Source organism: Nanorana parkeri, unplaced genomic scaffold (genome assembly GCF_000935625.1).
Source record: "Nanorana parkeri isolate BGI_ZX_2015 unplaced genomic scaffold, ASM93562v1 scaffold257, whole genome shotgun sequence".
NCBI lineage: Eukaryota > Metazoa > Chordata > Amphibia > Anura > Dicroglossidae > Nanorana > Nanorana parkeri.
The window spans coordinates 320,454-333,582 of record NW_017306525.1 but is presented as its reverse complement, the minus strand read 5'-3'; the positions used below and the strand labels follow the sequence as shown (position 1 = coordinate 333,582).

At 42.5% G+C, this 13,129-nt stretch overlaps 1 protein-coding gene across 3 annotated transcripts in view; it reads left to right on the top strand.

Annotated features, from left to right (window-relative positions):
- LOC108787378 (mitogen-activated protein kinase 14) overlaps positions 1-13,129 on the top strand; it is a 47,062-nt gene that overhangs the window by 26,690 nt on the left and 7,243 nt on the right. The window contains exons 5-9 of one of the 3 annotated variants that reach the window (XM_018556913.1): positions 1,085-1,114; positions 1,793-1,840; positions 7,068-7,182; positions 7,521-7,592; positions 12,892-12,971. In XM_018556913.1, coding sequence (XP_018412415.1) covers positions 1,085-1,114; positions 1,793-1,840; positions 7,068-7,182; positions 7,521-7,592; positions 12,892-12,971 — 345 coding nt within the window. Of the gene's footprint in view, positions 1-1,084; positions 1,115-1,792; positions 1,841-7,067; positions 7,183-7,520; positions 7,593-11,064; positions 11,145-12,891; positions 12,972-13,129 lie in introns of all 3 variants that reach the window. The other 2 variants (XM_018556912.1, XM_018556914.1) reach the window with 2 other exon arrangements.

Sequence of the window (13,129 nt, the reverse complement as noted above, 5' to 3'; positions counted from 1 at the left end):
TAAAATGAAGCCATACCTGTAAAAGTCATCTTGAAATGCTTACCTTTTTCGCTGCCCATGCCAGCGACCCTCACTCTGAAAGTCAGAAATCTTCATGCAAAGTCTGTAGGGAAAACAACGTTTCCAGGAGTGTCATCTTCCTGGTCCCCTACAGCTTTCACTGGTACCTCCTGGAGATCTTCACGTCATTACTCTCTTCTGTAGGACGAACCAGGGAAACTCTTAAGTGTCTGTTTCCCTGTGGAATTCACATAAGGATTTCTCAAGATTTTTGGTAGAGGCCTAGATAGAGCTGCATACACATACCTGCAGCAGCCTCAAAGCCCAGCTTCTGTGGAAAGCTCCCAGGTTCTGGTAGTTTCCATGCTCTCCGTGCCTTCTACATGATCCAACTAGGCTGCCTCTTTTCCAGTAGAATGTATACAATTTTCCCTGTAGTCAAACGATGCACATTGCAAGCCAATGCTTATGGATTGCTACTATTCTTTATTATTAAAAAAACTGCTATATGTTCCAGCATGTGCTTTCACAAACTTATTTCTGAATGAGAGCGTCAACCTTAATTGTAATCACCTAGTGCATTATTGGCATTATAATGAGTAAAGCTGCATTACCTTTCTCCTTTTAAAAGCTGGAAGATCATAGAGAATTTCAACAAAAATGACCCCCCCCACACACACTTTAGATTTCTGGGGGTGTTTTGTATGCTCTCCTTCCTGATTTGGTGATAGAACCCCAAGAAAACACTGGTACCGTCAGGTATGGGGCACTGCAGCATCTCCAACTGTCTCCTATATTTCACTACTTAATTCTTGATTGGCCAATCGTCAGGCTTGAGTTCTGTTGCTTAGGAAGGGGGGTGTTTAATTTTATACTATTGCACAAATACTGACTTTCCGAAAGTACACATTTTTAGAGTTCTACCATGGTGAATTGGGGGCAGTGGGAGCGCATAGCAAATATGCTGCAAAGATACAAGGTCAGTTTGCAAAACTAGTATTGTTGACATTAGATTCTTTTAATATGCTTTTTTTCCGCATCATTTGGTTCTCATGGTTGTCCATATTTCTTCTCATTACTACAGTATATTCATTCAGCTGATATTATTCATAGGGTAAGTACTACTTTGTTTTACACTGAGGATGTTTATGCTATACTGCCATGTATAAATATACAACCTTCATGATGTTCTGTGACTGCAGTGATTCATGCACAATAAAAAACTTTTCATGCCCAAGCTGTCAAAATGATCTATAAGCTTCAATTGTGATGGTACCTAGTTCCATCCTGTTTAGCCCACATGGTAAAGGTATTTCCCAAAACAAATGTTGTCTATGTGTCCTAGCATTGAGTGGGCATTAATCTGTGCATCCTGCAGTTAGACTGTTACCTTTTAAGTGAACTGGTTGGGTATTTGATTTTGTGCTGGTAAATTACCTGTGTTTTAATCAATTTCTGTGTATCTTGTGAGGACCCTGGGGTTGTCACAAAGCCCTGCTCCCAGCTGTATGTTACAACACTAACCCTCCTCATGTATCACTTCCTCCTCCCTTTTAGATTGTAAGCCTTCACGGCAAGTGCCCTCCTTACCATCTTGTCTTTTTTATTTGTAATGTCTTCCCTAATATTGTAAAGCGATGCGCAAACTGTTGGCGCTATATAAATCCTGTATTATAATAATAATAATAACTTTGAAACGGTCACTGAAATATGCAAGCGTCTTTTTAAAAGTACCTATCTATTGGCATGCACATTCATTGTAAATCAAATGTTTATTTTCTTCTATCTAAAGGACTTAAAACCCAGCAACCTTGCTGTTAATGAAGATTGTGAGCTGAAGGTTCGTTATTACCTGCGTACTTGTAATTATAAAAGCATTGGGTGTGGTTCTCATATCCTCATGTAATAAAAGTCCCTGTTTAAAGAGCTATGAACTCTGATGGCTTTTATAGCAAGAGCATTTATAGTATGTGTACATATTCATCAAACATACTACTTGTGCATATTTGAAGAAACTCCTAAACCTAAAAATCAACAGCCATTGGTGATGCTTGTGTGCACATAACTTACAGTAGTGTCGCCATTTAAAGTGATAGCAGAGCACTCTGCCTGCTTTGGATGGTAGCTTTTCTGGTTAGGGGGCTTGTCAGGCAGGGCAGGTTCATCTTCCTCATATATTATTTTAGAGTGCCTGTCTTGCCTTTTTTCTCTTCCGTTAATTGAAGGACACAGAGATCTGATCGAAGATCATGTACTGTAGGGTAATATCGCCACCACGCTAGTCACAAAAGAAAAGACAGACAGCCTTGGGGCGGCCTCTGCTGATGGCCAAACCTCCCACCTGCTGACAAGTCTCCAGTTTTTTTGCCTCGCTTTCGGAGTAAGGAGCTAAGAATTTTTTGTCTGGAGTTCCTTTTTATTTTCCTCCTTTTTTTTAACGCGCATTGACGCAAAGGCCTCCAAGGAAATGCACTCTGCCGTCAACTTCCCTTGTTCTTTCGGGAGAGTCGAAAGAGGAGGGGGAGATTTCTGTGGCGTCGACTCGTCCTGAGCCTGGGGACTTCCCTACAAGATTCGGGCAGTGAAGATGAGTCTGCGGCCTCCCTTTATGGTTCAGGAGCTTGAGTTGGTCTCTGCTCTGATTCGTTCGGTCAAGGAGACGCTCAAGATTGAGGATGCATAAAAATAGGCGTTCCACTAAGATCTTTCCTTACCTCTCCTCCTTTTGATGATTTCATTCACAAGGAGTGGAGGAGACCGATTTAAGTTCTTCTCGGTGTCTCCACCGGTCTCGCGACTGAACAAAGCTACTGTTATTTCGGTGGAAGATTCGGGATGCCACCGATAGGAGGGCAGAAGCTGTTTGGCAGACTATGTATTCCGTTCCGGGTGCTCTCATGCGTCCACACCAGGACTCTACAGAGGGACATCTTGTCGCAGTGGGACAAGTCTCCCTTGTCGCTAGACAGGGAAGTTCAAATGTCTTGAGCGATGAGACTCTCCCTCGTTTGGTGGCTTCGATCTCCGGCTCTTGTGTCAGGGAAATCCTTCCTTTCTCTGCGCTGGACTGTGGTCACCATGGACGCTAGCCTTCTGGTCTGGGGAGTAGTCTTGGCGTCCTGGACCATGCAGGGTCGTTGGAGGAGTCTCGTCTGTCGATCAACATGTCTCCATCATTGGACGGGCCATCTTCAGGGCCTGTCAGTTCAGTTGGACAACGCCACGGCCGTGGCTTACATCGACCATCAAGGTGGCACAAGAAGCATGACCATGGCAAGAGAGGTGTCTGGGATTCTCTCCTGGGCGGAGGAGCATGTTCCTGCTCTTTCCGCGGTGTACATTCCATGAGTGGACAATTGATGGGCCGATATACAGTGGGGCAAAAAAGTATTTAGTCAGCCACCGATTGTGCAAGTTCTCCCACTTAAAAAGATGAGAGAGGCCTGTAATTGGCATCATAGGTAGACCTCAACTATGAGAGACAAAATGAGAAAACAAATCCAGACAAATCACATTGGCTGATTTGGAACAAATTTATTTGCAAATTATGGTGGAAAATAAGTATTTGGTCAATATCAAAAGGTCATTCGTTCTTGTGATCATTTTGACCCCACGGGGTGAGATCTTGCATGGAGCCCCAGATCGAGGGAGATTATCAGTGGTCTTGTATGTCTTCCATTTTCTAATTATTGCTCCCACAGTTGATTTGTTCACACCAAGCTGCTTGCCTATTGCAGATTCAGTCTTCCCAGCCTGGTGCAGATCTACAATTTTTTGTTTCTGGTGTCCTTCGACAGCTCTTTGGTCTTCACCATAGTGGAGTTTGGAGTGTGACTGAGGTTGTGGACAGGTGTCCTTTTATACTGATAACAAGTTCAAACAGGTGCCATTGATACAGGTAACGAGTGCAGGACAGAGGAGCCTCTTAAAGAAGAAGGTACAGGTCTGTGAGAGCCAGAACTCTTGCTTGTTTGTAGGTGACCAAATACTTATTTTCCACCATAATTTGCAAATAAATTAGTTCCAAATCAGCCAATGTGATTTGTCTGGATTTGTTTTCTCATTTTGTCTCTCATAGTTGAGGTCTACCTATGATGACAATTACAGGCCTCTCATCTTTTTAAGTGGGAGAACTTGCACAATTGGTGGCTGACTAAATACTTTTTTGCCCCACTGTACCTCAGTCGCCAGCCAGTGGATCCGGGGGAATGGTTGTTGCGCCCAGAGATCTTTCATTGGATCTGCCTTCGCTGGGGTATGCCAGATGTGGACCTCCTGGCGTCTTGTCTCAACCTGAAGGTTGATCAGCGGTTCATAGCCCAGGAACAGGATCCCTGGGTGGAGGCGGTGGATTCCCTGGTGGCCTCGTGGGACTGTTACGGTCAGATTTAGTCCTTCCCTCCGCTATAGCTTTAGCCTTGTCTTCTACGTAGGATAGCAGCCGAAGGCATCCCCTTCATTCTCGTGGCCGCGGAGTGTGTGGTACCCGGACGTGGTTCGGTTGGTCGTGGAAGTTCCCTGGCGGCTGCCACCTTGTCCAGACCTGTCGCATGGGCCCCGCTTTAACGGCATGGCTGTTGAGAGCCAGGTGTTGAGGGACCGGGGGTTGTCAGATGCTTTTATCTCCAGGGTGCACCAAGCTGTTTCTAGAATTATTTACTATCCCATGTGGAAGGCCTATTTTGCCTGGTGTGAGGCTGGTGCTCTGTCTCCATGTTTATTCTCTGTGAGCAGAGTTCTTGCTTTTTTGTAGCGTTGGGTTGATCAGGGGTTAGCCTTGAGCACGGTGAAGGGCCAAATTTCTGCCCTCACTGTTTTTTACCAGCAGCCCCTAGCATCTCATGCTCTGGTTCTTACCTTTGCTCAGGGGGTTACACGTATTGTCTCCTTTTGCCACCTTGGGATCTGAATCTGGTGCTCTCGGTTTTGCAGGAGTCTCCCTTTGAGCCGTTGAGGGAGGTCCCGCTTCTGACCTTGTTCCAGAAGGTGGCTTTTTTGGGTGGCGATTACCGTATATACTCGAGTATAAGCCGAGATTTTCAGCCCATTTTTTTGGGTGAAAAGTGCCCCCCTCGGCTTATACTCGAGTCAGCGCCAGCGCGTCATCTTACTTACCTCGCCGAGCGTCGCGTCACTGCTGCTCGGTGTGCGGCGCTCCGAGCGGGGTCATCTGGCAGTCTCCGGGTCCTAATTTAGGTGGCCGGAGACTGCCAGATGACCCCGCTCGGAGCGCCGCACACCGCAGCAGCAGCGACGCTTGGCGAGGTAAGTAAGAAGAAGAAAACCCCCCCGCAGCGGCCAGTCAGGCAGGGGAGCAGGGATGAGTCAGCGGCGCGCTGATCAGGCGAGAGGAGCTCCAGGTGGTACTTCCATTCGCAGGGGTTCGGAGTTGGCGGCTTTGTTCTGCAAGTCGCTGTTATTGGTCCTTCATAGAGACAAGGTTGTACTACCTCATTGGCCGTCCTTCCTGCCTAAGGTTGTTTCAGCGTTTCATCTGAACGAGGACATCGTCTTGAATTCTCTATGTCCGAAGCCTGTTCATAGGAAGGAGAGGGCGCTGCACTGTTTGGATGTGGTTTGCGCTCTCCATGTTTTATTTGAATACTACTACTATTTCTTTCAATGTGACGGATTCCTTGTTTTGTGGCTACGGAAGGTGCTTGGAAGGGCCAGGCCGCATCTTTGGCTACCATCACTCGATGGATTTGTAACACGATTCCTCAAGCATATGCCATTCGGGGGCGTGAGCCTCCCTTTTCTGTTACCGCTCATTCTACTAGGGCTGTTGGGGCATGTTGCGCTTTTCGTCATAGTGCCTCTGTTTCTCAAGTTTGTAAGGCCGCGACTTGGTCTTCCGTTCATACTTTTGCCATGTTTTCTAAGGTGGATTTTTTGGCATCTGCGGATGCTGGCCTGGGACGCAAGGTTTTGCAGGCGGCCCTGTAGAGGGGTCTCTTTTGGGGAAATTTTGTTTTTTTAGTGCCCATCCCTCTGACTGTTACTGCTTTGTTACTTACTGGAGACTTGCCGGCAGGTGGGAGGTATGGCCCCTAGGCTGTCTTTGTCTTTTGTGCCTAGCGTCCTTCTCCTGCAGGTGGTGATATTACCCTACGGTACATGATCTTTGATCAGATCTCCCTGTGTCTTTCAATGAACAGAGAGAAAAGGATTTTACGGAGAGTACAAAAATCCTATTTTTTTTATTGCTTGGCAACTCGTTGAACCCCAACATTGATAGAGCAGATGCAGCAGCACGCAGTAGCTTACTACACATCTAACATCAACAAGCAGATTTTGCTTCAGCAGTGCAAAGGACGTATTGTGCCTATTGTATATTCATGCTTGCATGTCTGACCACCCTGTAATGTCTATGGCTGCCATTACATTTTTTCTAAGGCACTGAAAGGCTTAATTCAACTCCTTTTTATTGTGACCTAGTCCTGTTTATACAGAATAGAGCTCCCAGAGCTGAGAGATGGTACTCGCACCTCAGCCTTAATATCTCCCTTGGAGAGTCCAAAGCTTGCCCATTGCAACCCAACGGAATAATGTGAACAAGCCCTATAATGAAGCAGCAGCTAAGTTATCCCATAGAAAAAGTTTGTACATTTAGGTCTCGTTCACACCTAGGCGTATTGCATATGCGCGTCTGTCGCGCGTTTTTACCGCGATTCGCGGTAAAAAGTCGGGCGACGACCCCCCACGCGTTTCCGAAGGCTACTTGGCTGTATCCCAATGGAAACGCGCAACAAAACGGCCCAAAGTAGTACCTGTACCTTTTCAGGCGTGGGCCGTTTTGTAGCGCGTTAGGGACGGGCGGAAATACGCTAAGGTGGGAACAAGACCATTGAATACAATGGGATTTATTTTTTTGAGCGTTTTGTAGAGCGTTCGTTGAGCGTAGAACGCGCTACAAAACGTTCAGGTGTGAGCGAGGGCTTATGTCTCCATCTAACTGAAAGCACAATAAATAGTACAGCAACATTTAATTTTAGCAGCTCTCCTTAAAATGTTACAGGTTTTTTTTTTGCTTAGTTGGCATGTTAAAAGGTTATTGTGTTCATTAGATTCTTGACTTTGGGCTGGCACGACATACGGATGAAGAGATGACTGGGTATGTGGCAACAAGGTGGTACCGGGCTCCAGAAATAATGCTAAATTGGATGCATTATAACCAGACAGGTATACCATGGTCATTTTATTTTAATGTCTATTACTTTCACTTCTCACATGCCTTTATAATGCTGTAGCCGCACCATTTTTTTATAATTAATACAAATTTCATATGATTCATTGCCAAGATACACTATGCTTTCTTTTCTTTATGGATACTCAATGGAGTGCTGTATGAGATGCCCTCTTCTGTGCTTTATATTTATGTTCTAATTTTTAATTGGTTAGCACAAAACGGCTCTTGTCAAACGTAGTGGACAAAATATATTGCTGAATTATAATGAAAGTTGAGCCTATACAGTAGTCCTAAGTTTGTGCAATTTTTAAGTTTTCATAATATCTTTCAGTGGATATCTGGTCGGTTGGATGTATTATGGCCGAACTCTTAACAGGTCGAACCCTGTTTCCAGGCACAGACCGTATCCTTTCAATCATGTAAAAAGAAAAGTTACATTTGTGGCAAATATCTGCATTTCAGAAACACTTTGCACTTCATTATAAGGTGGTCTTAGTTAAGGGCACACATTCTCTATACAAGGAGACTCCATTAACCTGAACTACAGTGGCTTGCAATAGCATTTTTCCTATTTTGTTGCATTACCACCTAGAATTAAAATTAATTTGATCTGAATTACATGTAATGGACATACTCAAAATAGTCCAAAATGGTGAAGTGAAATCAAGAAATTATTAATTTTTTTTATAATTTAAAAAAAAAGTTAACGGAAAAGTGTTGCATGCATATGTATTCATACCTTTTGCTATGGAGCCCCTACATAAAATTAGGTGCAACCAATTACTTTCAGACATCACGTAATTCGTTCAATAAAGACAACCTGTATGCACTATGTGTCACGTGATCTCAGTATATATACACCTGTTCTGAAAGGACCCAGAGTTTGCAGCACCACCAAGAAGCTCTCCAAACAGGTCAGGGACAAAGTTGTGGAGCAGTACAGATCAGGGTTGGGTTTTAAAAAAAATATCTAAAACTTTGAACATCCCCCAGAGCACCATTAAATCCATTATAAAAAAAATGGAAATAATATGGCACCACAACAAACCTGCCAGGAGAGGGCTGCCCACCAAAATTCACAGACCAGGCAACGAGGGCATTAATCAGAAAGGCACCATAGAGACCAAAGATGACCCTGTGGGAACTGCAAAGCTCCACAGCGGAGATTGGATTATCTGTCCATAAGGCGACTTTAAGCTGTACACTCCACAGAGCTGGCCTTCATGGAAGAGTGGGCAGAAAAAGCCATTGGCTACAGAAAAAAAACAAGCAAGCACGTTTGCTGTTCACCAAAAGGTATGTGGGATACTCCGGTCAGATGAGACTAAAATTGAGCTTTTTAACCTTCAAGGAAAACGCTGTGTCTGGCGCAAACCCCAAAACTCCCATCACATCGAGAACACCATCCCCGCAGTGAAGCATGGTGGTGGCAGCATTATGCTGTGAGGATGTTTTTAATTGGCAGGGACTGGCAAACTGGTCAGAATTGAAGGAATGATGTCGCTTAATACAGGGAAATTCTTAAGGGAAACCTGTTTCTGTCTGCCAGAGATTTGAGACGGGGACGGAGGTTTACCTTCCAGCATGACAATGACCCTAAACATACTGCTTAAGGAACACTCGAGTGGTTTAATGGGAAACATTTACATGCCTTGGAATGGCCTAGTTAAAGTCAAGATCTCAATCCAGTTGAGAATCTGGCATGACTTGAAGATTGCTGTACACCAGCAAAACCCATCCAACTTGAAGGAGCTGGAACAGTTTTGCCTTGAAGAATGGGCAATAATCCTAGTGGCTAGATGTGCCAAGCTGATAGAGACGTACCCCAAGAGACTTGCAGCTGTAATTTCTGTCAGCGGTGTGGGGGAGGAGTCAGCTGTCAACGGTGTCACAGTAGACTGAGCTCTCCTCCCCACACTGCTCGCTCAGCTTCCTGTGACAGCCAAAGGAGTCAGGATGGAGAGCGATTACAAGCACTCAAGGATTAGTACTGATCGCTGAGTGTTTGTAAATGATTGAGGACATAGTATGTTTACTGTGTCCCCATTTATGAATGAATAGAACATGCTGTACATCACTTCCTGTTCATTCATGATTTGTGGACATAGTAACTCTATATAACATTCATAACCTGTGGATACTGTATCCACAGGTTATGAATGGACAGGAGCACTCAGTATAGAAGCTTCCTTTTAATTCATAACAGGGGATGCAGGATAAGAGATTGAGGACTCTGTGTCCCCAATCTCTCTATTTCAGAAGGGAAACATCAGAGGTCTGTTGAGACTCCTGATATTTCCCCAGAGCCCCCAACAGTAAAGTAAAATAAATAAAATATAAAAAATAATAATTTTAAAAAGGTTAGGGAAAAACATTTTCGGTTTTGGCCTGAATATTTTTGTTATTGGTTTCAGTCTCAAAATTCCATTGCGGTGCATCTCTAATGCAAACCCAAGTTTTTTTTCTGGCATTTTTGTCCTATTAGTATCACAATAAAAAATACTTTGCATCTTGAAAGTGGTAGGCATGTTGTGTAAATCATATGATACAAACCACCTAAAATCCCCCGACAAAACAAAAACAAGCAAAGTTTTTAAAAAAAAACATATTTTTCTTTAATTTTTTCTCAACTTTTTCTCAACTTTTCATTTGTTCAATATATGCCAATCATCAAAATACATTTCTTTGTATGTTAATATCTAGTTTCTTTGGAATTGATTAAAAAAAGAAAAGCCTGAATGCTTTGGAGTGATCATTCTGATTTCTACAGCTTGGTCTTGCCAATTATGTACACTGCTTTGAAGATTTATCAGCTCTGTTTATATTTAGATATCTGAACTTTTTTATAAAATACATAGATACAGTTGATCAGGTACTGCATATTTGGAGCTGAATAGATGAAATATGTAGAATGACACTTGTTTTAATGTTTCCTGTAGATAGATCAGCCACTGCAGCAGACTAAGGCCTCCTGCATATGGGCCTCCTGCGTTAAACACTGACGTTATCTGGGAAGTATGAACAACTTTTATGCTTCACAGATCACTTTTTTTCCTGTGTTTTAGATGTTCCTAAATTTAGACACGTTTAGCCATGTTTATATGTCTAGCTGCGTAAAACCAGACTAAACGGTCCCAGGAGGCAGAAAGTTATTGCTTCTACAAACACAGCTAAACTGAATTCACCTAGGCGCAGCTAAATGTCTAAGTGTGTGTTCAGCTATAGCAAAACATTACATGCTGTCGGGTGCGTTTAGAACTCGGCTTCAAATGTACCTGGAAGCATGGATTTTAATTCCCATGTTTGAGGCCTAAGACTTCCTTTTCTGTTGAAACTACTGTCTGCCTTCAGGTTTAGAAGAACATCATGAACTGTAGTGCTCTGAAATGAGCCATAAACATAGTAGAGGAGTTTCTCAGTTTCAGGAGTTTGTCTTTATCATGAACAAAATTGTTCCCAAAATATTTACAAAGAATAATTGCTTGCACCCTGCATCTGAATTTTTATTAAGGTAAGGGAAATGTGCCTATTTATTGTTGTTTTTGTTATTATTTCTTTGTGTATTTGCAATGCTCTTACTGATTTACCACTTGGCATATGTTTTGTTTTTATATTTGTGTGTGTTTGACTCTATCTGTGGTTGGTGCATGAGCGATGAGTATTCCTTGTTTTATATGTTGTTGCTATTCCTGCTTTGGTGTAAACCATCCCCTTCTCATTTCCCATCTTCAGTAATGTATCTTTGTAACCCTTTCCAAACCCTTTCTGTCTTTCTAATTTAGTCCTCTATGAAGGGGAAAGCTCATCCCTACCCTTGTCTGGTTTGTGGCAATTGTGTCACTTGTCACACATTTTCCTTCATAGCCCAACTGTAGATATTGATCAGTTGAAGCTAATTTTGAGGCTGGTTGGAACCCCTGAGCCCGAGCTACTGCAGAAAATCTCCTCGGAGGCTGTGAGTCTTATGTTTGTGTCACGGAGATAAAAATGTGTCCCAGCTATTTCTAAGCATTCTCTGCACCTTGAGCTTCCATGGTGAACATTGAGATTTAAGGAGTTCCTGATCATTTTATGAAACTATGAATAGTTCTTGCACGATTACATAATAATTCCTCTTGTATGATTCCTAATGATTTCTATAAATTAAAACCTTGTACAGAAATCAAGGCGGCATATAAGTGTTTATGTATTATCCTTGGCCTAACACTAAAACAAACATCCTAATCCTTTTTCCTAAAGTGTGTTGAAATAATGAGCACCCCTCCTAATTAAATTACTAAAATTAATACATATTTGCATGTCCACCATCCCACTCCCCCTTCATCCTTGCCATTTTCACACTAAAGCTTAAAGGGTAACAATCATAAAACAATATATTTGTGAAGCTAGTGAGACCAGAGTTCTGTTAAAGGAACTCTGTCATTAGAAATCGTTCTACCTGCAAAAAAACTGGGTCATTTAATTTTTTTTTAAAGTTATCTCTAACAGTTTGGTTTGCCTAATTTCTTAGCTTTTGGACTCGGTTTTGTGTACACAGAGATTTTTGGGTTAAAAAGGGAAAGGAACAGATATATGAAAGATTCAAATACATTTACTGCCTAGGGAATAGAACACACGCGTGACTAAAATGGGATTCAAGAATATGTGTAGGGTTATTTTCCCCTATCAGTAGAGCGATGGTTTTTAAGTCCTTTGTATTGGTTATTACAGATTTGGGGGTTTTAATCTGTAATGGCAAACACCACACTTGGAACCCAACTTAAAAAGCACTACTAAAATAGAGAAATGGCTGTCTGCATAGTTGCCCTGCTGAAATATATGCTAGAAAGGGGATGACGAACATCCAGGGTATGTTTGTCCTGTCCTTTTACATGTGTTCCTTGCCTGGCAATAAGGCAGGCTCTTGGTCTACGTTATTTGTTTAATAAAAATAATACATTGGAAAGACTGAGAAAAAACTGCATGCACAATCCCTAATTTATACCTCTGAGCTTGTATAGGCATAAATAAATGGAAGTGGTAATGCAGGTATAAGCTGACACTAACTAACGCACAGAATGTGAGTTTGGGGAGTGCTTCTCTGGCATATGCCAAAGAGTGGAGGTGTGTTTTGATGAGAAGACAGTGTTCTAGAATTGTAGCATGTAAAACCTATTCAGTCCCTGATGATCAGTTTTTGAATAATTGCCAATAGTAAAAAAAAAAGCATAGAACTTCACAATATCTTTGACTTTGGTTTCATGATCACACCCTTTAAGTATTTTGCTGTGTTCCTGATCTGCATGTGTGTGCCTTTTAATGCGTGGGTATTATAAAGACAGTGTGGATGGTGATCTTTCTTTAAGCATGACATTTTGGGGGGAAAAATGCATGGGTGTTTAATGATTAATTTGTTAGCAGAATTCTTGATAAAACTGTTTCTAAGTATTAACTTAGATTTGCATGCCGATTTACACATATTAAAGTGTGTTTTACTAGTGTCTTAATTTTGGTTACCCATAGTACTGAAAGTTGGGTGTTCGGGATATTTGACTGGATAATCATATTTGTTTTCCTAGCACAGCTTTTTCCACGAATATGAAGATTGCTGTGCTAAAGCTTTGTTTATATAGGGCACTGCGTGATATTGCCCTAAGGTGATATTCCCAGTTGCTGACAGCGTAGTATGTTCTGCCTTTAAAGCCCTTGACGAGGCTCCTAAGATATTAATCAACTGCAGCAGATCATGCGTCTGACTGGAACACCCCCCTTGTATCTCATTAACAGGATGCCCAGCCATGAGGTGAGGTGCCTATACTTGCTACGTAACATATGGCTATAAACGAGCTGCATTTGGGGTCTGGGCTGTGAGTTAAAATCTAATACTCCATGGGGGAAGTAGCACAGGACTATACGGTTCGTGAGCTTCAAGTACTCTGGCTGCAAGTTCCAAAGTTGGGG